The 24,897-nt window shown below is 42.6% G+C and overlaps 1 protein-coding gene across 1 annotated transcript in view; it reads right to left on the bottom strand.

Annotated features, from left to right (window-relative positions):
* PKDCC (protein kinase domain containing, cytoplasmic) overlaps window positions 1–24,897 on the bottom strand; it is a gene marked incomplete at its 5' end in the record, with an annotated part of 38,032 nt that extends 13,135 nt beyond the window's left edge. Inside the window, 5 exons of the mRNA XM_026072243.1 lie at window positions 2,988–3,095; window positions 4,065–4,144; window positions 8,108–8,379; window positions 11,130–11,252; window positions 24,661–24,897. Of these exons, the coding sequence (XP_025928028.1) occupies window positions 2,988–3,095; window positions 4,065–4,144; window positions 8,108–8,379; window positions 11,130–11,252; window positions 24,661–24,897 (820 nt within the window). The remainder of the gene's footprint in view (window positions 1–2,987; window positions 3,096–4,064; window positions 4,145–8,107; window positions 8,380–11,129; window positions 11,253–24,660) is intronic.

Raw genomic sequence — 24,897 nt, 5'->3', positions numbered from 1 at the left:
AAAGTTTATATTTTAATTATGTCCTTAGATCACTTGCCCAAGATCATGATCTCTTCCTTCTTAGTAAGAATTTGTAACACTCTATTCAAGACAATGGATAATTCAAAACATCTAGACTTTTGAAGCAAATTCTCAAGCATCATTACCTGAAATTTCTATTTTTTTTTTTACAAAAACAAAACAAAACAGAAAAACCCATGCCTGCACTTCTTGGATCTGAATTCTTCTCTAATTTTGCTTTTACTATTTGAAAATAGAACATCCACCAGAGAGGCCTTATTTTGTCACAGTCTTTCAGATGTCAGTGGAGACTCATGGCAATTGCTACTTTTTTATTTAAGATTTCAGACCAGAATAGTTTGCCTCACACTGAATAGTTAATTCTTGTCTTTTCTGCCATTTGAGAGGGTGAAAATCTCAGGAACCACTCACCTTGTGAGACTTCCATCATCTGAACCAAAATCTACGTGAACTTGTGCCTGCAAGATCTTGGCACCCTGGTATGTGAATGCAAAGCCCTGATTAACTCTGATCTGGCCTCAGAACCAAACCATAATCCCTAGATTTAACTTAATCTAGCACTGGCTTGGAAAACAGTCTCCTTGAATCTTCATTATATTGTAGAACAAGAAAAAAAAGATTAAAAAAACCCATAACCATAAAAATATTTTTCCTTTGCTTTCTGAGAGTAACACAGTGACCTCCTAAAGCCTAAACAGGACCAAAATACTACTGCAGTTTGGGAAAGTATCACAGTTCTCCCTCTTCGATCCTGGCTCCCCCTCTACTACCCACCAGTTATACAAAATACAGAATTTCTTCTACTGTTCAGCCCTGGTTTTGCTGGGCCAGGAAGCCAACTCAACTGGGAATGTCCTGCCAGCGAGGAGAGGTTGGTTACGTGGACACCAAGCCTCTTTCAGCACCACTAGCACTCTCTCCTGCAACATCACTGTACCACTGAAGAATGTCTCATTTATTGAATAACCTTTGGACTGGAAGCATTGAAAATGAATTCTAGCTTGACTTTACAAGTGAAATATTAGTTGAGAGAGGAATGTGTGTGGAATAAAAGTGATATGAATGAGTAGGTAGGGTATTTTCACCCTTACGGTATGACTTCTTCATATTTTTCTGGCAAGGAAAAGGAGCCTTAAAATAGAAATAAATTACAACACCTTTTCTGTTTGGGTTAAGTGGCCTTAGAACAAACGAGAAACAGGCCTGCACATCTTAAAGATGTGGCAGCTAAGTCAGAAAATATATCTCCTGTAAGTGTAACTTCTACTAACATGTCTGATTTCTCAGGCTCGCTATAGGTTGAGATCTTTTTCATATCAAGGTATTTACACTCATGATCTTTAATTTAGCACCCTCCTAGACTGGCAAAATATGTTACTTAAAGTTTCTACATATTTTCAACATCTTTGCTGAAGCTGTAGAGTACCTAGGTCCCCGAGCAGTGTCCTAGAAGTAAAAAGGGCTACTTGCACAGGAAGGCGTTACTAACCTTGAACAAGGGTAGCAGATTCTGTGTTATATTATCCAGGACTCTATGGAATTAAACTAACGCAAAAATGCATATTTATTATAGTAGCCAAATATACAGGAAGCTCTGCTCCATATTGCTAGAAACTTGCACTGTTACATTTACTGCTTCTCTCCTAAACCTTTCTCCCTTCATATTGTCCTGATATGGCAGTTAAATCTGGAATCAACCAGGATCACAGAAAAACTTCAACCCTCCTGGCACTTCTTCAACAAAGGACATGTTTGTACTATTGATTGTACTGCTGAAAATAATTTTGCTGTGTTGACAGGCATCACTCAGCACAGATTGTGATGAAAAGCTGAAAATTAGAAAGTTAAATGAACACCTGCAACAATTTTCCTGCCAATTTTACAACAAAATAAATATTGAATTATTTCTGATAAGTGGGTCAAATTCATCCCTGGTGTCACGGCCCCTTGAGGTTAACAGTGCTACGACAGGAACGAATTTGGCTCCTGTGTCTTTCACAGAGAAAACGCTTCACTGAACTTTTCAAATGCTCTGTGCCAACATTCATCTTCTTTTAGAACCCATCTCTTCTTCTTTACTGTGCTTTTGCAGCAAAACCATAATTTTCCTATCAACTTGCAGTCAATTATGTCAACAGTCTGACATGAATATTGTACATACACAAAAAATAATTTGCGCAACAGCTTTTTCAATTGTTTGGCTTAACAGACGTTTCCATTCTATATAATCTTATTTGAAATGTATTACTCCACAAGGTATCCTTCTGGGAAGAATATGCATCCCTTTATACCAGAGTTGCTTGAATAGCATTTTACATTACCTGTGGTGCTAGAGAGGAGATTTTATGAAAAAGAAAAAGATGCTATTGTGCAGCTTCATTTTCAACCTGTGCCTTTTTGTTATCTTATTGCTAGCAGAAGCTGGGAGATATGGTATCCTTCCCTTGCAAAGCAAGGAAAAACTTTATTCTTCCAATCTACAGATACTCAAGTCTGCAAAAAATTTCTGTAAGTCTCAGGAAATCCACAGAGGATTAGGGCATCTTTATGGGGTTCCTACTTTAATCTTCCCATCAGCTCATGTTTGGGGGGGTTCTCACACTCCCACAGTAGGGAAGTGTTTGGATGCGCTGCACTTCTCAGCATGAGTTTATGAAACAGATTTTCCACAGGTCTGCTACTATGGAGAGCAGCACTCCATGGCCTTTCCCTCTTCCCCACCAGACCCTGCTCGGACCTACAGAAGTCCGACTACCTGATTTAGTGTGAGGGGCTTCAGCAGGTGCCCAGGAAGCAAGACGCATACCTGAAATCATTTCATACTTGAAATCATTTCATATTTGAACTCATGTGCATGGTTTCAAGAGCCTTTGAGCCCCCAGTTTTCTGGGTATTTTCCCTTTCAAACCTCAAACAAAAGACAAAGCGGAGTCTCTGATTTTAAATTTTGAAAAAGAATACTTTACCAGTTTTCGGTATCCGGGTAGTGTTCTGTAAGTACTCTCCACTCTTATACAAATTCAAAACTCTTTCTAGCTGAGCAGCTGTTTCATCTATTCCCCAGTGAAGTTCTCCTTTAAAAACACAGAAAAAGAATGATTTAGATGAGGAGCAACCTTCACAGAAGAGAGGTTGCATTCAGATAAAGTCCTAGGCGTCAGAAGTTGGTGGTGCCCTACTTTACGATGGTGCCGTGACGTGGATATAAAGTCCATTAGGTATTACAAAGTGACTACCCAATTGGTTTTCACACCGGACACAAGCCCTGCTATAACTAGGCTTGTCAAGGGGTGACTAGTCCAGCTGAGGACCCCAGGCCTGCAGGCAGCAATCACTGCAGTGGGCTCCCCACAGCCAATATAGGGAGCACCAAAGGATTTGTTTGTTCGTTATTTATGGCCTGGCATCGTTAAACTTCCCCAGGAAATGTACATAGTACAGTATACAAAACCCTGAGAACAAGACACCAAAAGCCTCCAAGTGCCTACACAACTTAAACTACTCTTTTCCCAAAGGTACTATCTTTGTAATTAATAAAGATCTGGGGTAATTTCATTTGCCTCTGACTTCTGAAGTATAAAAGCATCGTTAGTACCATTGGAGACAGGGAAATATCTTGTTTTTATAACTCAAATTCCCCTTGGTAAAGACAGGGACTTTCCAGATCATGCTGTTAAGTCCACACTGACCCAACTCTTCACATGGGACTAAAAGGCCGCAGTGTTGTGCGCTGAACAGGAATGAATTTTATTTGGATTGTTCCTTGTGAGATTATTACTGAAGTGCATATAAAGATGCAATTCACCCTTGTGCTGAGGTATCAGGAAGGAGCATGCATGTCTGAAACCTAGTTAAAACCTCAAAAAATGATTTCACTGATATTCAGGGCCATTCTTGCCTTCTCTGTCTGGGGAGAATTTTATCCTGTATAAAAGGACAATCTGGTTCTATTGCAATGAACATAAAAGCAGCAGCCCCCACATCCCAAGCATGACAGTCACACTAAAAAAAGATACTTGCATTACCACATTTAATGTGATTACCTGTTGCGTTGACTATCTTATCCAATAACGGTCTCAGTGAGGATGGAGCACTGTGTGGCAGAAGATATGTAAAAAAAAACCTGCAATGGAAAAACAACCCATATTGAAAAAAAAAGAAGAAAAAAAAAGCTTACATGTCTGGTAACTACTGGACAACATAAGGAATAAAATTCAAATTGCTTATAAGCCACCGACCTATTCAGGAAATATAATCGTATTCTGTAGTCAAATAAATATATAGCTGAGACTATTCACACAGCTGTCTGGCATACCTAGACCAAGCTGTTACATACAAGGCCGCCTTGTAACTACATGTAAATGTTCCATTAATACAGAAATTTGCTATGAAGCCCCATGGATTGTGACTATTTGCAAAGCTGTCTGTACTTCAACAAACTAACAGGACACCATCAACCTCAGAAGTCTTGGGGGGGTTTTCAAACCTCAGAAGTGCATAACTCAGATTTCTGTTCATTTCATTTGACTATTATTTTCTTTTCTACAGTTTTCTTAGGCATTAAAATGAACGGCCAGGAGAAAACCTTCTTCTATTGTTGTAATGCCCCTGCAATTCAGAATGCCTGCTCTGTTCTCATCATCTGTCTAAATTCCAGGTGCGTTCATGCGGACAGCCATGTTTGGATGTATATCCTCTACTGATAAAAACAATGATGATACAAGTGATTTTGATCTATTTTGCATACATATAAAAATACTATAGCAATTCTAGAACACCGATATCAAAAAAGCTCTACGAGTTTTAGGCATACTTCTCACAGTCTTAAATGAACTGTTTTTTTTATGACTGCTCCTAAACTATCCATGCTCAATCACTGTTGATAAAACAGTGGGAAAACCTAACAGGAGAGAGAATTTAAATGTTGATATCCTTACAGAACACCTCTCCTACAACTCAGAAAAGGAGGGCTGTAAAATAAAAATATCTTATATATATAAGGTACACTTAATTTCACACTGTTCCTTTAAATTTCTATTACTCTGCCAATATTACTAACTACTGCAAACTCAGTGTCATAGCAATGTAAGATAGAGATGGACAGTTCAGGATCTGACAATATAAACAGAAGTATCCAACATAAATATTAGGTAATGAGCAGAACAGTAACATAATTGGGAAATTGCCCTGCTTTATATCTAACCTGCAAAGCAAAGTAAATGTTTTTTCACATACAAAGACCACATTGTCAAACAGAAACCTACAGTGACTCATACTCAGGAGAGAGAATAACAGATGTCTTATATAAGCACAAATTTAAAAATTGAGTTACTGATAGCAAAAATTGATCATAGGCACAGGTATTATTGAGCTGACATGTTCCACTTACACAATGAATATTTCCTTGAGATTTTAGCTTACATTACAGAAGAGTAAAATTTATCTGTTGCAAAAAGAAATATTTATGATTTTCACAAGCAGGATTTTCCACAAGGAGGTTTTCTCAGCAATGAGTATGAAACAGCCAATATAAATACATGCAGAAGTTTAAAGAGCAGCGTTAACATTTGCAATGAATAATTTACCTGGTAAATTTTCCTCATTTTTCTGCTTAGAGAATATCCACCAGCAGAGTCCAATTGATTGTGAACAGCTCTTTGGAAACATTCAGTAGCTGTCATTTACTTTTCTAAACACCGGATAGATGCAAGTCATGGAGCTTATTGTTTTTCCTTGGCTATATAAATACACAACTTGTTCTAAAGCAAACACCCACATGTGCAACTCTGAAATGTACAGACCCTGGCGCCTGGAAAACTCAATTATATGAACATTTGTTATTCATAGATTCTAAGGCCAGTGGCATTGTTTGTGATCTGCATAACACGGATTGTCAGATTCTCTTAAATTTGCTCCTACGGGGTTTTTCTCATTTTTTCTTTTCATCGGAGAACTATCTGATCTTAATTTAAGAATTGTCAAAGATGGGAAATTCATCTCAGCCATTTGTTAACAGTTCAAAATATTAATTATCCTTACTTTTAAAACCGTTAAGTGTTTTTAAGAACATTCCTCCAAATATTTGGAGGAAAACCCACAGAGATATGTTTGTGATAGAAGGTAACTATTTGAAAATTAAGATGTGCCWCTTCTTGCATAGCGGAGGGGCTTTTTAAATGTTTTCTCTCTTTTAATTATTTACCTCATAAAGAAACAACCGGATAGCCTAATTATCTTTTCAAGGCCAGGGCCTACTATACTTTAAAATTACAAGGGATTTATGCAGTTGTTTGATATAGGGCTGCTTTTGACTTCTAGCTAACAGCACTAGTAACCCTTTGCTGAGCATGGAGACAGCAGTACTGCAAACCTCTAACCATATGGCAACAGAGTGCATGAAAATATGAAGTTCAGTAGTCTACATCTAACGAACTGAACAAAAGCCTTCCCGGGCAAGCACACGGAGATTGCTGCTAATGCTTCATCACGGATGGTCGCAGCCTACTGTCATATGAATCTGCTATCAAACAAAAGCCCACTGTCTCCATCATATTAAGCAAAAACAGGGGCTGCAAACACCGGGATACCRCACGCGTTACACCCTGGCGAGCGGTTCAAAGGAAGTGTTAAGAACTATAATAGAAAAAGACTGCTTCCTTCAGTGAGAGCGGCAACCTGCCCACCACATTGCAGGCAAATCCCTAGTTAGGACTGAGATATATGGATGCCTATTAAAGGTTTCTTAGCCAGACCAGTAAAATGGTCATAACCAAAAGCTAGCTAGCTAAGCAGGATCTTTAATCCAAGCAAACGGAAATGGAAAAATTTGCAGGACACGCTAAAAACTGCGCTGCGCAAATGCAGATGGTTGTCACGTGGCACAACCCACTTCAGTGTGGTCAGCTAATGCAACACACATGCTGGCGAGCGCCCTGGGACCAAAGCAGAAGACTCTCTCTGGAGAAGACTCTCCTTGCTGTGGTCTGGCAGGGAGTGAATGGCACGATACTTGAAAGGGAAGTCTAAGGAATGAGCACACCATTATGGTATTGCTTTGAGATCCTCCACCATTGTATCTGGATCAGACACCACAGCCGCCTGTCTCAGCAGCACCCTTCAGCATGAAGCCGCAGCAGTGCTAGGAGCCCGACATTAAGAATCAGTTACTGATGAAGCTCCCCCAGGCTCCAGATGCAGCCCTGAGAGGAGCACGATCAAAGTTAGGGAAGAGCCCAGACCACAAACACAAAGTCACCACTCCAAAAGAACTCAGCTGCAAATCTGGGGAAACCCTTAAAATAAAATTCAGAAGACAGACATTTCAGCTGAACGCTTTCTTCAAAGTTTCCAACCGAACAGGCAATTTTCGCCTACATATCCCCATTTCTGGAGCGCGGCACTGCCATAAAGCAGGAGTGGGAGCAGCACGGGAAGCGAGTAATCCACCGTGTCCCCACACAGAGACCAGGGCTACAGAGGTAGGGAATGCAAACGGAGCCCCCTCTTGCTTCAAAAAACTTCGGATTATGCCCCAGATTGTCTGCAATTGACATCCGATGCTGCAACAGGTCAGCGCTCTCAGCTGTGCCGTGGCTGAGCCAGGGAGCATTTTAATCAGGCTCAGGAGAGGCAGGCAGCATCGTGCCGGAGCGCACAAGAAGAGCTGGATGCTAATTCTGCCTCTGAGGCCAGCTCACTTCTCGGCTGGTGGGAAAAGAAGGGTGAAAACCCTTATGAATTTACATCACAGAAGAGTTATAAGAATTGTCTCGTTGCAGAGTTAATGGGCCCCCATCTTCACAAGGCCTCAGTTTTACTCTTATAAAAAATTTTACTTGTATGACTGACCAATGTAAAACTAGACCAACTTGATGAATCACACTCATAGTATGCAAAATATTTCTAAAATAAAAAATGCTACATTAAAGTATTTTCACATAAGAAACAATTATTCATGGCTTAACTTATTCTTGGATAACAGATCTGAGCTAATATGTGTTCATTGGTCTAAATAACTATAAATGATGATGCAGAATTTTTGCCCATTTTTAATTCTCTTCTACGTTATAGAAAACTGATCATGTACCTGTAGGCATTGTAGAGATTCCTCTTTTCATTCATGTTTTGACATCGTCCCTCAACAGAACATGGAAGAGTGAAATTTCTTGCTGGGAACTCCATAAAACAGTCACTATTGCTGGTACAAGAACTTTCTTCAATACTGGCATCATCTAGATCTGTCACTTTCAATTCCCCATCTACGATCACAAATTGTCGAGGGCGAAAGTCCAGTAATGTCACAGAGCCAAGAGGAGAGTGAGCCAAATAATGTAAAAGCCGAACTAAGCTGAGACATATCTGAAATGTAAAAACATGGGTTCCTTGTTATGGGTTATTTTCTTAGTACAGAGCACATGAATTAAACCACTTTAATTGCAGATATATTCATAACTATGTGACTAATATAAGCATTATAACTTATCTCCAGAACTGAATGTTGCAGCCAAGGTATTTTTCAGAGGATTGACATAGTTGATTGTAATAACCCTTAGAGACTTGAAACCAAAATAAGCTTCTTTACCAGTGTTTTCCCACACTATTCTAGAAGCATGGCCCATTGTTGCTATTCTTACTTTTAATAGAAGTAAAAGCATTTACTTTTAATAACACATTACATACAGGCCTTGATCATGCAATCTAAGATTCTGTTCTTTTACAAGCTCAATGTCTGGGATTTTTGGCCTCAGCACTCTGCACCTATAACTGGAGCCTGAACAAAAGAAGATGTCTGTATTGTCTCTTTATTGATCACTCCTTTCCATTGTTATTATACTTGTTTTCCACTGGTTCTTCTTATCTTTGTCTTTTTCCAGGGGAGAAGAAAGCAAATATACTGAAAGTGCAGCTTGGTAGCTCCTCTGACCCACTGTAACTCTTCACTGCACATAAGTGTAAGTGTGTATGTCTGTCTGCCTAGTGGACTCTTACATGCACAGAGAATGCCCACTCTGAGGCTGGGGTAGGGGCATTTTTATTCTACTTAAATGATACCAAAAGTTTATGTGGAGATACCCATAGGTATATATGCATACAAGCATGGTTATGGGATGACAGATTTGATGCCTCTTTCCGCCTCCTGAAAGTACACAGCATTCTTGCCTGTGCTGTCCGACTGTAGAGCATGCTGTGCATAAAAGGCATATCATGTTTCTGGGGAAATGGAAGCAGACCAAAATGAAGCATTCAAAAAAAAAAACTTTTTCTATGGGTCACAAGTACATCACTGAACCATACCAGGACAGGGTACTGCACTGACAAAGCTTTACTGCTTTGAACTGCTCTTTTAGCCAAAACTAACTTGCAGTACACAGATCTTCAATTGCCAACAAAACCCAGAATTTTGTTTGAATAAAGATACAGGTTGTCATCTGAAATTATTGCCTTTTTTCAAACACTAACAAAATCCTACTCCTGCACTGGCAACCTCTGTGACCAGCCTGAGACCCCATGGACTGAAGCCTGAGGTGGGAATGAAAATACCCCAATATGACAAGCTTTAAGCACACCGATGAAGGCTTTGCTCTGTATTGCACATCTCCACGGAGTGGCCAGGTGCTGCATGGGGGAGAAAGCTTCCTTCAGAGCCCTCCAACACAAGGAAACTGCTTGCAGAAATAAAGCCAGGCATATGTGCAACTGTTTTCAGACTGGGTCACAAACAAGTCTCTGGTATCAAGAAGATAGGATTTTATTTCCCCTTTCTTCTCTGGGACAACTGAGTCCTAGATAAGGTAATGAGCATAATAGTATCTAAGGTTTCATTACAGTAGTCTCAGGAATGTTTCATTTGTCATTACACCTCTGTGAAACAGCTCAGTATTAGCAGGGAAATTCTTCATCTCCCTTCATACCTGCTCTCTCAGAAATACGCTGAGGGGAAACTTCCCAATTTACTCTCCACAATCTAATATACCTGTACTAATTTATTTTGTACATCATTGCCACCCCAACCCATGATTGCACTCCAGGGATGAGACGTGACAAAGGCAGGAGGTATATTTAGGGAGCTGTGACAAGTACCTCTACCACTTATTAAGAGCGTATCTCTTTTAGGAAAAGGGAGCTGAGGTTTAGCTCAGGAAGCATGCTTGCTCCATCTGTGCTAGTGAGACAAACCGGGCCAGGAACATTCCTGGGCACAGCAACGTTATCACAGCCAGCGCTGTTAGCGCAGCCCCTGGCCGGGGTCTGACCCGGACCAAGCAGCGCTCTCCCAAACAACTCCCAGACATGACTCAGGAGGCGGCAGGGCCAAGGGACCATGTCCAAGAGGCACTTTGCATTTAGCCACCCTGCTTTTAGAGAGCACGAGAATGTAAGCGTACAGATGGGGGCTGTACCATGCCAGGTCGTCGCCGAGAACAGTCAGGGGCACGTTTCGTTTGCTAGTACAGCTGTGGCCATACAATCCAGAGTGTTTTAGACGAAGACTGCTGCCTCGGTACGTCTTAGGGGGTTAAGCTCAGCCGACTGCGCGGCCCAATATACACAGCACTGTCTTGATCAAAGCATTGCTGCAGCCTGCCTTCGTTCTGGACAAATTAAGTGTGACCTTCGTGCTCTGGTAAATTGCCAGTGTGGTGGGCAAACCAGGTCTGAGATTCGCGTATGTTTATTTTACTCTTCCCTAGTAAAAGACATACAGAAGAGGAAGCAGTAGAAAACAATTATAAACCCAACCTATGACAATGATCAGGATAGAAATGTAACATCCTTCTATTGTTTAAATTCCAGTTGTACTGCATAATGCTCAATGCCAACAGTTTTGGGCCCCGACTTTTTAACAAGTATGAAACGTTTGAAGTTATAATGTAGAAAGCATATAACCAGCTACAGTTAGATAACATCAACAGACAAAATAGCATATCTTAAACACTGCAGAAAGGGAGTGTTAAAATTTGCTTCTAAACCAAGATGTAATCATAAGCAAAGCAAACGTTTCATACATGTGAATTATATGGCCTAGTATATAACCTCTGTTTCATGCTCACAGTTTTTTTGTATTCATAGCTCTCCTAAAAGTCCTTTTAAAAAAAGCTGTTACTTACTCGAAATCTGTCTTCCCAGGAAGTCTGTAAAAGCTGAATCATCTCTAAAGGGGAGCCCAGTTCAGTGATGGTCGTCAGTGTGTCTGGGATGTCATTGCTGTCCTGGTAACAATAGCCATAGAGCTGAAAAAAATCACAGTGAGGCAATTATCAGTGTAATATATTGGCATGCTTTCACTTTTCCATGGATGAGGTGCAAAGTAAGCATTTCTTACAAGACTCTGAACTCTATACATTTTATAGCCTCATAGTCTCCCCCCAAAAGCTTTTGTAACCTCAGATTTGAGGACCGCTCCCTTGAAACCCCTGAGGGAAGCTCTTAAATTAGTTAGCACAGTCCTTCTGGGCATCATACAGCACAAGGCTAGTTAAGTGGTTTCTGCATGCCTCCCTGTGCAGGATTTTATACTAATGGATGAGTAAGAAAACAAGATAATATCTAAAAATACCCATGAATGCAGAAACGGAATTCTATCAGAGGAAAATTAGTTTAGCCTATGCAGTATCTGGCTAAATAAGAATCATTTTCTGCCTAAAAGATATTGCAAAATATCTTTTAATGACATTTCCTGCAGGACTACTGCTTGTGCACTGGCTGGCAATGTGTGTTTAAATGACACAGTGGCTTGAAAAGCAATTGAAATGCCAAAACTTATCTTTTCTCATCCAGAAATTGTCTCTTGCTGTACCGGATGGACTTTCATTTGCAGTATCATTAGAGAAGGCAAATACTGCAAAACATTATCTGCAGGTAGTTTCTGCAATTTAAAAGAATTTAAATGGCAATTTCAGCCATGCTCCAGCTCCTTCTTGCATTTGCTTTCCAAGGACATTTGAATGATTAATTTTCCCTTGCACAAATACTTGCACAAGAAGAATATTTAAGGATTGTGGAGAAGATGGCGTACTTTATATGGAATGGGACAACATCTGACACAGCTGGGGGGACAGGCTTTTACTAACTCCTTGCCAAGCCCTGGCAGAAAGGCGGTTAAATGAGCCTGATAAGGATCTGATTGCAACTTTCCAGCTAGAACAGCAAGCACAAAAAAATAACATTAAATGTAATCTCTGCCCTGAGTCGAATAAGCTTTACAGTAAAAGGGCTTGTGTGAAAAAGCAATTTTTAAAAATGCTCTGATGCTGTTCATCTACTGCCTATCTCTGAGCAGTTTGATTTTTTTTTTTCTTCTTCAAATCTCTTTTCAATCTGAAAAGCTCCGGGAAGCTGACAAGGGTCCCCAGTGAGCTCGAGGGGACTGGGATATGGCCCTGCAGAAGTCAGGCTCATCGAGAGCAGAGCGCGGAGCACTGATTCACCGGGAATGCAAGGACCCTGGGTAGTGACTGCAGCCAGCTGACAGAGCTGGGTGAGGCTGCAAACAACCACTGCAAATATATTTGAACATCAAGCGCAGTCTTAGGACTCATGACCCTGACAGAAAAGCAAAAAGAGTGGCTAAAGTCAGCAAACACGTGATTTGTTATGAACTACTCTGCTAGCTCTAACTACAGTTGTCTGCGTTTAAATGACAAAAAAGTGTTCCAAAAATGTAAGTGAAGTAAACAATTATTCTTTTTGGTGTAAGAATGGTGCTGTATTTCAAAACAGCTGCTAAAACACAGACATTAAACTAAACAAAAAAGAGCTAGAAGATTTTATTTTAAAACATGCCATAAAGATTCTGGCATTGATGCACAATAGAGAATTCATGATAGATGCATATGAACATTTGAAATAGGGAAATGTGCCTTTTTTATTTACTGCCACAACCATGACAACAATTGCAACAGCAATAATTTATTAATCCAGAGTTATTCAAATTGGTCTTAGGGTTTGTTCCTTATCTGTGATACCATTATTGCGCAATTTAACAACAGCTAAAACTGTGTGCTGCAAGCTATCTTAGAAGATCACACCAGAACAATGGTTATGTTTAAACCTGGAGCATTAACAAAGAATGAAAGTAAAAGAAAATCTTAATTACAATATGTATCTTTTCAGATAATGCCACAATTTTCATTTCAGAGGAATCATGAGCTTGGTTCCGCAATTCTTACTAGATACTTGACTTATCTTTTGTGTGGATGCAGACTAAGAAGGCAGGATCAAACTCAGTAGCTCTGAAAATTTTCACTTTTGAGTGTCAGAATCTAACATCTGTTTCTGTATTTTCTGCAGAATTTAGTTCTTGTCTAACATTATCCATTGGTAAAAAAGCCATAATGGAAATTAACAGAGAATACAGGCTGGAAAATCATAGTATCCCAATAAATGTTAATTCACAATAACAATGAATACAAAAAGACTATCAGTCTTCATTAGGCATTCTCAACATTTGTGAAAACTATTCCAGGAACAGAAACAAGGAAGACAAACGACAGTCATACATTCAATTATAAAAACATGATACATATACACTCATACACACAAAATATTGAGAAAGTAGTCTCATTATCTATGGATATGAACACATCAGTAGAAATGAACTGCAATATATTTGTATGTATTCTATCTCAGTGAATGAATTCCAATAGGTATAACAATGACTTAGATTTGTTCTCGGGGAGATGGCACTTTGCTTGTAAGTAATTCTTTCATTTTAATATTCAAAGGTACCTTGGCAAAAGTCTTCATTGCCTGTGTATCTATGTATTTGGTGCATATTTTACTATATAAGGACCCACTTAGTCACTTCAGTCATTGTAGAAGCTTAAAGGACCTGATCCAGTTTTGGTTTCATATTAAATTGCTCTTTATTCTCATAAGAAAAATTTTTTTGCCCAAGTATTCAATCAATTTAATCAATCTTACAAACTAAAAACATAGTACTGAGGAAGTTAATATATGCCTAACTCAAAAAATATATAATCTGAATTCTTTATTGCTTTTGCTTAAGTGAAATCTCTCCAGATGTAGTGTTATTACATAATTATATAGAGTTACAGAAGCACAGAGGTTTGAGATATAAAGGATTTATTGGGCTGCATTTATACTTTTGTAAATGAAGTCCTCAGACTAAATGCAAAAATGCACATGTAACTACATGGCCATACTTGTATGTACAATTATTATGATTACAAACTGGGCATGTCCCAACAGCCAATTAAACATCTAAAATGGTTACATTCATCCCATCCTGATGAACCACCACCCAGAATACAGATGTTAGAAAATACAGAATATATATAGATGCAAAGCATTCCAGGATGGTAGTTCTTATGCCTTTTGTTTAAGAAGCTGACTTATTAGATAGATACAACGAGTACAGAAGTGCTACCCAAAACACTTTTTTTCCTTTTCGTTTTTGTCCAATCCATTTTTAAGGTCTGAAATGAGAAAAATGGTTTGTATGCCCAGACAGTGAAGTAAGAAACAGATATCTGGACACACACAGGGAAAATGAACATAGCTGGAATCAAAAGATGATCCAAAATATCTCCACTACCTGAAATTCTATTAGGACGGACATCATTTTCAGTATCACAAAGTTACATTTTAGATATATTCAAGAGTGATGGTTGCATACGCTTTTTCAGCATGGTTCCAATTAAATTAATGGAAAGAAATACAATCCCACATCTTTTTTGATATCTCAAGGCATTGCATTTAAACACAAGTATATTGCCACTGATATATTTTTGCACAGAATCTAACAGCAAACAGTCACAATATTGGGCTGCCTTTCCTTCTGTTTAGAAAAATGTAAGCCAGATATGAAATATTTAACTGTTCTCACATTGTGTGCCATAATCCATTTAAAGTAGTCCTGTTTACTGAATTCTTCAGCAACTGTTTGGATTTTCTCCGTCATACAGGCTCTCTCCTGCACTATTCTTTATGCACCAAAAACTCCCCCTGACTTCAATGGTTTTAGGCACACTGGGCATACAGGGTCAGCCCCGAGAAAGTCATATTCCTTTGTAGGAATTGGTGTCGGTACAGCCCGTCAGTTCCCGTCCCTTTACAATTCCCTTTTACTACAAATTATAGGGACAGAGGTGCCCCTTTCAGACAAGCTGGGGGGGGAAGGGGGAAGCAGAGGTCAGGCTCCGCACAAAAGCTGACAAGCTTACTGAATAAAAACACAAAATAAAGGAGCTTATTAAGCTGTCATCAGCAGGGTAAGTATATGCAAACAACAGACCCTCCTGCATTAGCGTGGGCACCCTAGCTGGATTTTGAGAAAAATAAATGTCAAGGCAGAGCCTCAGCCGAAGTGTTACATTTCATTTATAGAAGCTGCTCAGTCGGGAAGGACGCGATCGACAGCCCTCTGCGGCAAGGACGCCAGGCTGCTCCGGCTCGTGCCATGCTGTGGGTCTGCAGCAGCCACCCGGCCCCACGGGCTGGGCTTCCCGAGCCACCAGGCAAAAGCTCCTAAGATTCACCTGAAAAGATCATGTGATTTCTCTAAAAAGCATAATACATTTTGAATCTTTCTTTGCCTTGTTAGTTTTTAGCCTTTGGTGTTTTGCATTTTTTTTTAGGTTTTCTCCACAATCACAAAAGCTGGAAATTTCCACTTTTTTCCCTTCAATCAACATGAGATTCTCCTGACTCCAGGAAACAGAACTTCAGGAACACTATTCCCACCAGTAACAAAAGTGACAATTCAACTGTACTACACCAGAAGTAAACTCAAGAGACCTAATTCTCTTCTCTTGCAATTTGGAGTTTCCCAAACTTACTACGCTAAGGCATTAACTTCAGTGCACAATAGAAAAGCGCAATTTAAAAAAAAGTCACACTTTTAGGATGAGCAACAGTTGTCAACACTCACTACAAACTTTATTTTCAAAAATACATGGACACAAGGTTACCTATCAAAACTGGTTATGGCAAAACTATATTCCCTAGTGACCTGGGGCCCATGAGAAATAAAATCTCCCACTGACACTGATAGCCATTTAATGAGCCATTTGTGTGAGCTGCTGCATGTCGAAACCAGAAAAGCACATTTTAGAAGGTCTTGCTATTTGATTGATATCCAGTTGAACACAAACCTTTATACGCAACCAGTCTGTGGATTCACCTTTCTTTCTGGGAGCACTGGGCCAGTCACTGCAAGAACAAGACACATGAACACCCAGCACTGCCTGATACAGCTATGATTTACCAACGTAAGATTTGAGACATTTATGTCACCCTAACATCTATTCATGTCTCAGGTTTTAAACATTTCCTTCCATTGCTGAGTGTGTGCGTGTATGTATATGTATATCTTTGCCACTCCTGCTCAGCCCAAAAGCATCTACAAACCTGCCACATGCCTTTCCCTGGAAAAGGGCAAGTTCCCTGAATGGCCTGAAGCTAATAAAGATCAGTCTGAAGCCAACCTTCCTGCTACAGGATATATAGAGATGGTGCCCGAGAAGTGAACTAATCTTCCTCACTGACATCAAGTGATCAAGTCCTGCCAAGTGCTGAGCTTCTTCAGAAAAGCCCAGGATACAGACAGCGTCCAGCACAGCTCAGGGCTTTTTAAGGCTGGGACCACAGCTGTATGCTGAAAGCAGTGAGGCAGAATTTCTTCCACTGCTAAATACTGAAACTAGGTAGGTAATTTAAATATTAAAGTCTAAATTCACATCTCTGCCTAGGCTTTTGTTTATAAATGTATTAATAGCACTGCATTTTAGAAGAGTTAAAAGGTACCAGAATGTCACACCTGGTACTGTTACTAAACATGGGATTCAAGTACGTTAAGATAAAAATTGGAATGTGTTAAGTAGAAAGACACACATATATATATCCAAACGTATTTATAGGTATATTCACAGATGTCCATAGATATTGCTATATATTTTATATGTGTGTGTGTATATATCTATACATACCTGCTGGCCTGACATGAATTATGTTGGCTATAATCTTATAATTTAGTAGCGTTATCTGCCTTTCACTCTCCCTGCTTTCCTTACACTCTGAAGTGGAAAATTCTTCTACTAAAAACATTTACAGCACTTTGCATTTGCATTGCACTGCACAAGCTCAAGGCCCAACCCTGCAAATATTTAGTCACACAAGTAGTCTACTCTTGTAAAGCGTTCAGCGAAGACAAATAGATCACTCATACACCCATGATTTCAATGGAATTGCACTGGTCGCACTGGAGGCACAGTTCATTATCTTGTAAATACCCTGACCTCCATCCACAGCAACTGCTCTCAGCTCCATTGCATGAGAAGTTTAACCCTTAACTATGACATTATTTTGCTTGACCACCTATCAAATAATCTCTGAGCATTTTATGTTCTGAAAAGGTAAACTTGCTGGAATACTCATTAGACATGTCTGTATATCATTTTCTTTGTTAGGTATCTGAGGCATAGACACTGTACTTTATCGTGGTGAGCATAAAAATGAACCTGGAGTCTAGCTGCAGCCGTACAGTCCAAGAAAAAGCAGCTGTTTCCAAAACATATTGTCCCAAACTGGGCCTGAAACAATATAGAACATTCACGTTTGGTGCCCACTATGTAAATTGAGTGGTTCAGCTGAGCCTGACGAAAAACAACAACTCCTTTAAAATTAGTCTAGAATCAATATTAGTATTAGCATACTGCCTGTGAGAACTAGTTCTTGGCAAGGCTTCCATGGCCAACACAGAAAAGAGAAATTGCAAGGGGAGTTAGATGCCACAAGGCACCTAATCAAGCAGTCAGGTGACTATGTAACTTTAAAAACCCAAGTAAAAGACCTTTAAAAAAAAAATCTAGTTTGTATATCTGACACAGATGCTTTACCAACAAGGGCTGCGACACCTCCAGATGTGAGGCCAGCTGGTGCCCGAGCTGATCCGTGCTCTTGGCCACCACGGGGGCAAACAAACAGCAAGAGGAGCAGAGGCCCCGGCTCAGCCAGCCGGGTGCCTGTGGCCAGGAGCTCACCACCGCATCTCCTCCCGCCAGCCAGCACAGCCTCGTGGGCTTTCCCGAAATGCGGGTGTAACTAGAAGACAGAGCAAGTATAAAAGGACCCCAATGATTTGTCAAAGGCAGGTGGGCGTACACTTATAGCTTACTTAGTTACTCCATTTGGGGGTAATGAAAGGAACTCTAAAAAGCACGTGCTTTCTCTTGCAGTTCCCAGGAGGTTACCTGCGTCAAAACTAGCTTCCTGGCCAGGTACTCGCGGAGCAGAGCAGCACGGCTTTGCTTGCTCATCGTTGCTCCTCCAAGGCAGGCAAGCAGCACAGGAGAATCGGGCTATGGGAACAGCATCCAGCGGCGACCGGCGGCCTCCCTGAACTGCTGCGCAGAAGGAAGAAGGCTGGGCTGCCACGAAAGGGAGCCAGGTGAGCTTGCAAGTCATCAGCTCCCATAAAGGAGGCAGAAATTCAAACCAGAGTCTTTTGGAATGATTTACACAGCACATAAAACAGAGAAGCAATCGTAGAAATCATTCAGCAAATGATGGGGATTAGTTTTATGCACACTGTTTTCAAAAGTGAGTAAGGAGGATGTAGCCCTTTYAACTAATTTGATGGCGTGTTCTTGCCTTACAGAAATCTCTTCCTGCCAACAGCTCTGCAAGTTGAACACCCTCTGCTGTCCCATGCAATTCAATGGGAAAAAATGCTATTTGGTGACTTCAGAGTCAAGACGTGCAGCTTGTCTTACAGTGACATGAACAGTTAGAGTTGGTTTGCAATTGTATCAGCTCTGTGCTTCCAACAGCTCTGGAGCTCTTGTTAACAGATCCTTTCTTCACTCTCAAAAGTGCAGGATAACATCTGGGCCTTTTGGGAAGCACTCTTGCAATAAAGAAGCACTTTGTGTAATTCTTCTTTCCTCGCCAAACCGCATCTGTCTGCTCTCCCTGCCCTTCTCCACTCCACCCCTCGCTCCTTGGGGCTGTGGGGACATACGTTAGCAAGAGCTAGCTGTCTCCACTGAGTCATCAGTAGGTGGCACTGCCTGCTTTTCTCTCTTCCACCCACACGCACGTTCAGGGCTGTCATCCTAAATCCGACCAACAAATTCAAACGTCACCTAAGTGACTTAGAAGCCTTGTCTCCTTGAAGGTAATGTCAATTAGTGAACTGGGATGGCTGAGACAAAGGCACAGCTCCATTTGTGCTCTCCGGCCAGCGGACGTGACCACTTCACCAGGCGAACGAGGTGGAGAGTGAGAGGCGGGAGCTCCTCCAGCCACCCCACCAGGATCCGGCAGACTCATCTGCCCAGGGCCCAAAGCTCGTCTGATCCTAACGCCAGTTAAACATGGTGTCAGCCTGGTCTTGCATTGTGTGAGGTGGCCTCATTCATCTTTGTCCGACCCAAGGGCAGTTAAACTGAGCTATGTGAAATATCTGTTAGGAAATATTCTCTGTCTAAAAAGACCTTCACACTTAAAACAATGCCCTACTGACGACCGCCCATGGAGAACGTCGCAAGACCCCAGCCTGCCTCTTGGAAAGTGGATTCTAAGTACCTAATTTTGAAAGGCACACTCTAAAATAACCGCAAACATCTGCTGCCCCACCCAAAATCCAGAACGACAATTTCCCCATGTCGTCACCCAGCACCTTGCATTGGCAGTCAGGCCATTCTTCTCAGGCCAGCTATTCCCAAATTTTAACGGTTAAACTGGGGGACTGGTTTGCTGCTCAGCATCCGGTGCCATTGGCACCACAAAGGGGGTGCGATCCCTCAGCCTCTGCCCCAGAGGCGTTCCCACCCACTGCAGCGGGGAAGAGCGCCCCGAGCGACTGTTCCCACCAGCACCTGGTCTCGCCTTCCCCCACTTTCTGTGAAAACTGCAATGGATTACTGCAAGAAGGATGATGATGAACCAGACCTCCAAGGGTCCACAGACTTTCTGTGCCAATGCCTTTGCACTGGAAATTAACAGCAAACTGGTTTTCTTAATACTTGGAAAGACTGTCTACTTCCACATGGAATAAGTAAACTGTATCCAAAGCTTTACTATTTTAATTCTCATGTTAAAAATAAAATTGTGCCCTTTCCAGATGGCTATGCCTATGCATAGGGAAATCATCATGGTAAAATGTTTGTTAATTATCTTCATTATCAAATATAAAAAGAAAATCATATTTAAAAACATGTTAGCTGGTTGTAATACCCAACAGCATAATCAACCAGCACATCTTAAGTACTGTTGAACTTGTCAACAGCAAATGACTGATTATTTTAATTTTATTTTAGTCAATGAATTTTCTAAGTGATACTCGCACTGTAATCATGACTATTTAAAATAAATCAGTAATAAATCCACTAGTGCTAACTGAATCAATCCATATAAAAACTGCTTTGACATCTTAAGTTAGAGGATGACTTTTTCAGTGTTGATGCTATTTCAGTATTTCATCAGCTTGCTTTAACTTTATACTAAAACTAAATAAGCCAAATGAAATGGCCTTGTCTACGCAGTCAGCAAACTACTGGTTATGTTACCAGCTGCTGCCTTCCATTGCCTTCAGGAAAAGCCAACACTTTTGGTTGAGCCTTTGTGTTTGTTTCTAAGAAAGTGGTATCTCCTTCTTAAATGAATCACTGAACTAACACTGGAAGTGCTGATAAAGATCTGCCACAGAAATAAGCTTGCACTTTTCCAAATGTCTGCCAGTCTCAAACCTTCCTTGCCTTCCTGTCAGCTTCAGCAACGCCAAGCAAGGAAGAACTCCTCCGGAGAACTGCTTATGCCCAGGAATGGCAGCATCCTTGATGCTGACATGCCAGGGCTGTAATTACATTATTACAGTAAATCAAACATCACCAATGTGTCTTTACAATTGTGCTCATTGTTTGAAATTAACTGCAAGTGGTTTGATTCTTCCTCAAATAGGGCAGGGAGGAATTAAAGCACACTAAAGCATCCTCCTCACTAAATGCATGGAAAGGCAGGATTCAAATACAGGAGTATTTGAACTTTGCAAGGAAAGAAAGCAGCGCACAGAGGGAAAGGAAGAGATCAACCACCGCATTTGACACAGAGCAGCTGCAAAGCAATTAGCAGGCTGCTAAATTCTCAGTTACAATGAATCGGTGACCCAGTTCCCCCTCTTCCCCAGTGCCTTCCATTATAAAATCGACTTTAATGAACTACCCCTCTCTTCCCCACTCCAGAGCAAATACTTTTACCCTGCAGCCTGCACCTGCCCTTCCCAGCATGGCCGCACCAGGGAGCCTCAGGCAATGCCCCAGCTCACACACCCTGGCAGGCATGCAAGCGCTCTTAGTGAAGGGCAAGGCACGTAAACAAAAATATGAATGCAAGCTGCCTTTGCATCAGCACTGGCTAATGTGAAACCACTCTCTCTCCTGCCAGTTTTCCACATTTCTTTTGATAGACTTGATTCAGCACATCTGCTAGAGCTGACACATCCGGCTCCTTCCAGAGGCAGAGGGCATGGTGGATATGTCAGCATGTTGTCTGAAGGCAGGGGTACGTTCTGGAAAGAGCTCTTTTCCCTTCTATCATACATTGTACAATAATCAAGTATTTTAAAAGGATGCCTAAAGAGGAAAAAAAAAAAAAGCTGATTTTGACAAGAGACAGGCCAGAATGGGAACTGCTGAGACAGTAAAGAACAAGTCTGTTATCTTACAAACTACACTTCAGGCTGTCAGCTGCCAGAGATTTACAGGAAAATCCCCTTTCCTTGGACAGAACCTCCATGAAAGGAGAACTTTATTTCCACCAAAAGAAACCCATAAACATATTCACCCCAAATAGCCCCTGGCTCGGGCCGGGGGAGGCGCGCGCCCGGGAGGCAGTGCACTGTGGCTGCTGCCAGGGGTGGCTACCGYGGCTGCAGCAAACACGCTCCTGCRTCCTGGAAGTCCACGGAGCCGGGGYGAAGGCACCGGGAGGCAGGGTCGTGCCTGCCCATCCTGCCTGCTACGATGCTGTCACCGCCTCGCCAAAATCCTGGTGGAAATGCAGCAGCTGCGGCGGCTGCCCCGCTGGGGTTTGCTCCCCTCCGGCACCAGGGCAGGGGACGGGGGTGACACGTCCTCTGCAGACTGTTCCTGGCAGCGGCTCCCGTGCTGGAATGCCAGACCCAGCGGGGCAGGGCCGGCGGCGCTGAAGACGGCWTTTCTGCGCCGGAGTTATGGAAAAGACAAGGAGCCGAGGCAGAAAAACCTCCTGGCATTTTACTGCCCAATAGATGGTGTGCAGTGAATGTGGCATCTGTGAGCAGCATGGCTCCTATCGCTCCGACTAAAACTGAAGCTTCTGTCAAATGCCAGCAGAGAGGGGAGGAGACGTTTGCTTTTGAACCGATTTCCTCTCCCTGGGCCACAAACCCTGGACAGTGATTGCTAAGCGCAGAGAGGGTCCTGGCCTGGCTTCTACTGAGAACAAGGAGAACATCACTCCTGAGCTGCAAGATCCCGTCCCCTCTGAGATTTTAACAGAGACATAAGCAATAAATTTCAAGTTGCTCGTTCGTCCCCACTTTATGTACCCGTTTTACAACTCCAGTATGACATTAGAGACCTATTCCTGGCCCATAAGGGTCCTCCGACAGTGACTAGATAAAGCCTGTCAGGTTGATTTTTATAGTCTCTTTTCAAGGTAATRTCTTATCAAACGTTTAGTACTCACTCACACCGCCGTAACCTCGCCCCATGCTTCCCCACAATGAAGTACCTTAAACAAAAAGGGCAGCGATTTACAGGGGCTCACAGCTCTTTTTGGTACATTTCCTTTCCGATCTCAGCAAGGCAACTCTGCTAGCGTCTGATGGAGACAGAGGACACACAAAAGAAAAGGCAATGACAAAATCGGAACGAAACTGAAAACATGTTTCTGATTTAAGTGTAATCTATTTTTAAATTGGGTGGCATGTAAATATGAAGCCCTAATTAACACGAGGGATTTCTGCACATTAGAACATTTTCCCAGCACGGAGGCTTGGCGTGTTTCTGCTAAATGGCGCTTATGGAAGCGTCTGCTCATGTTCGAGCTGCTTGCTCCCATCCAGGCCCTCCGCGCTGGGATTACTCACAAAGGGACATTTGACATCCCGACTTGGTTTACCCGTTCTCGAGCCCACCTGACATCCAGGAACAGAAGCATGAATTAATCTGCAGTTCCTCTAGACTGATACAGAAAGAGCATTGCTCCCAGGAGGCTTTAGAAATACAGTGTTTCCTCATGCTAGCCCAGAGACTGCTGCTGCTGCAGCCCTTCCACAGATCATGCAGCGCAGGAGCCGGGCTTCCATTTTGTGCAGAGGACAACCTAGTTACAAATTAATCTTTCCTTAGAAAAAAAACTACACCCGAGTAACACCTGGAAGAAACACAGCATGACTGCTAGTGCCTACTAAAATAACTCTAGAAACTTCAGAAACACAGACATCAAACTCATTTTTGCCAACTTGCTTCATTTGCCGCTGAATATGAAAAACAATCTTGGAAAAAATTCCCCTCAGCATTTACAACTGCAGGGTGTATTTCCTGCTGTCAACCCAATCAGTAATCATGGCCGGACTATAGTCACAGCAACCTAAGTTGGCTTTCCAAAAAGAATTCATTATAGCACTGAGGAGCAAGTAAAATCCTTAACAGAAGCTCCTCTTTTTGTAGCTATATGTTGTTCTCCGTATGTATTACAGTTAGACCTGGCACCACAGAGGGAATACTAGGGAAATAGGAAGGAAGGAACTTTAATATCTACTTTATTGACGTGGATAAGCCATGACTACTCTTTCTTTGTACAGTATATGACACTCGAGCGCTTTGATCATTTGGGCCCGAAGTTTTAGTAGGGGAGCTGGTACTCTTTTTGCCGCTGAAGAAGAAACACAAAACTTCTTTACTTGACTCAGTTCAAAAAGCACCTACTGTGAGCCCGTCTGGTCTAGCGTTCATTTTTTATTCCATTGCAACGCTCGTGCTATGCGAAACGCAATAGGAATTTCCATACCAGCATTTACATCCAAATGGACCCGCCGAGATACATGCTGATGTGTAACAGTCCTGCTACGCGGCCCTTCTGGCAAGCGGAGCCGTGTCAGCGTACGCAAGACTAATGCTCAGCCTGCCCCAGGGGGCTGCTCCCCGCGCTAACCCCTCCGCCAGCGCTGCGCGTATGCGGGCACGGCGCGGTCTAGCGCGCGCTGCGCCCGCCGGCAGCCGCCGCCGCGGCCTCCCTCTGCCCTGGAGGGGGGTGGCACTATTCCCCACGTTTGCGAAGTGCCTTTTCATCTCCGAGCGYTTCCCAAACCCTGTCTCCCGCCTCCTTCCTCATCTCAGCATTGCTTTTATCTGCGAGGAAGAGGCACCCGACAAAAAAGCTGCCGGCCGGGCGCAGCCGGAGGACAGCGCTGAGGGCACTCCTGCAGCAACCAGCGCAGCGCGAATGCGCCACATCCCGCGCCGCTCCCCGGCCCCCGCTCTGCAGGCCGGGCGCGTCCCGTCGGGGCGAATCCGGCCGCGCAGGGGGGCGGCAGCACCGCGCGGCCCCGGGCTCCCGCCGCCCCGGCCCCCACGCGCGGCGCCCCACGCGCGGCAGCCCGGGCAGCGCGGTGCCGGCCGCGGCCCCGCGTACCTGCAGGATGTTGGCGTGCCGCAGGCGCTGCAGCAGGACCATCTCCTTGACGATTTTGTAGGCGGCCAGGCGGTAGCAGTCCCCCAGCGCGGCGAACTGCCTCACGCAGTTGGCGATGTCGTGCCCGCCGAAGTCCACCGCCTTCAGCGCCACGGCCAGCGTGCGGTTGAGCACCGCCCTGTAGACGGCTTTGGTGTAGCCGGAGCCCAGGTAGCGCACGCCGGTGACATTGCGGAT

Source organism: Apteryx rowi, unplaced genomic scaffold (genome assembly GCF_003343035.1).
Source record: "Apteryx rowi isolate R43461 unplaced genomic scaffold, aptRow1 scaffold_34, whole genome shotgun sequence".
Classification (NCBI taxonomy): Eukaryota; Metazoa; Chordata; class Aves; order Apterygiformes; family Apterygidae; genus Apteryx; species Apteryx rowi.
This window is presented reverse-complemented; position numbering and strand designations above follow the sequence as displayed.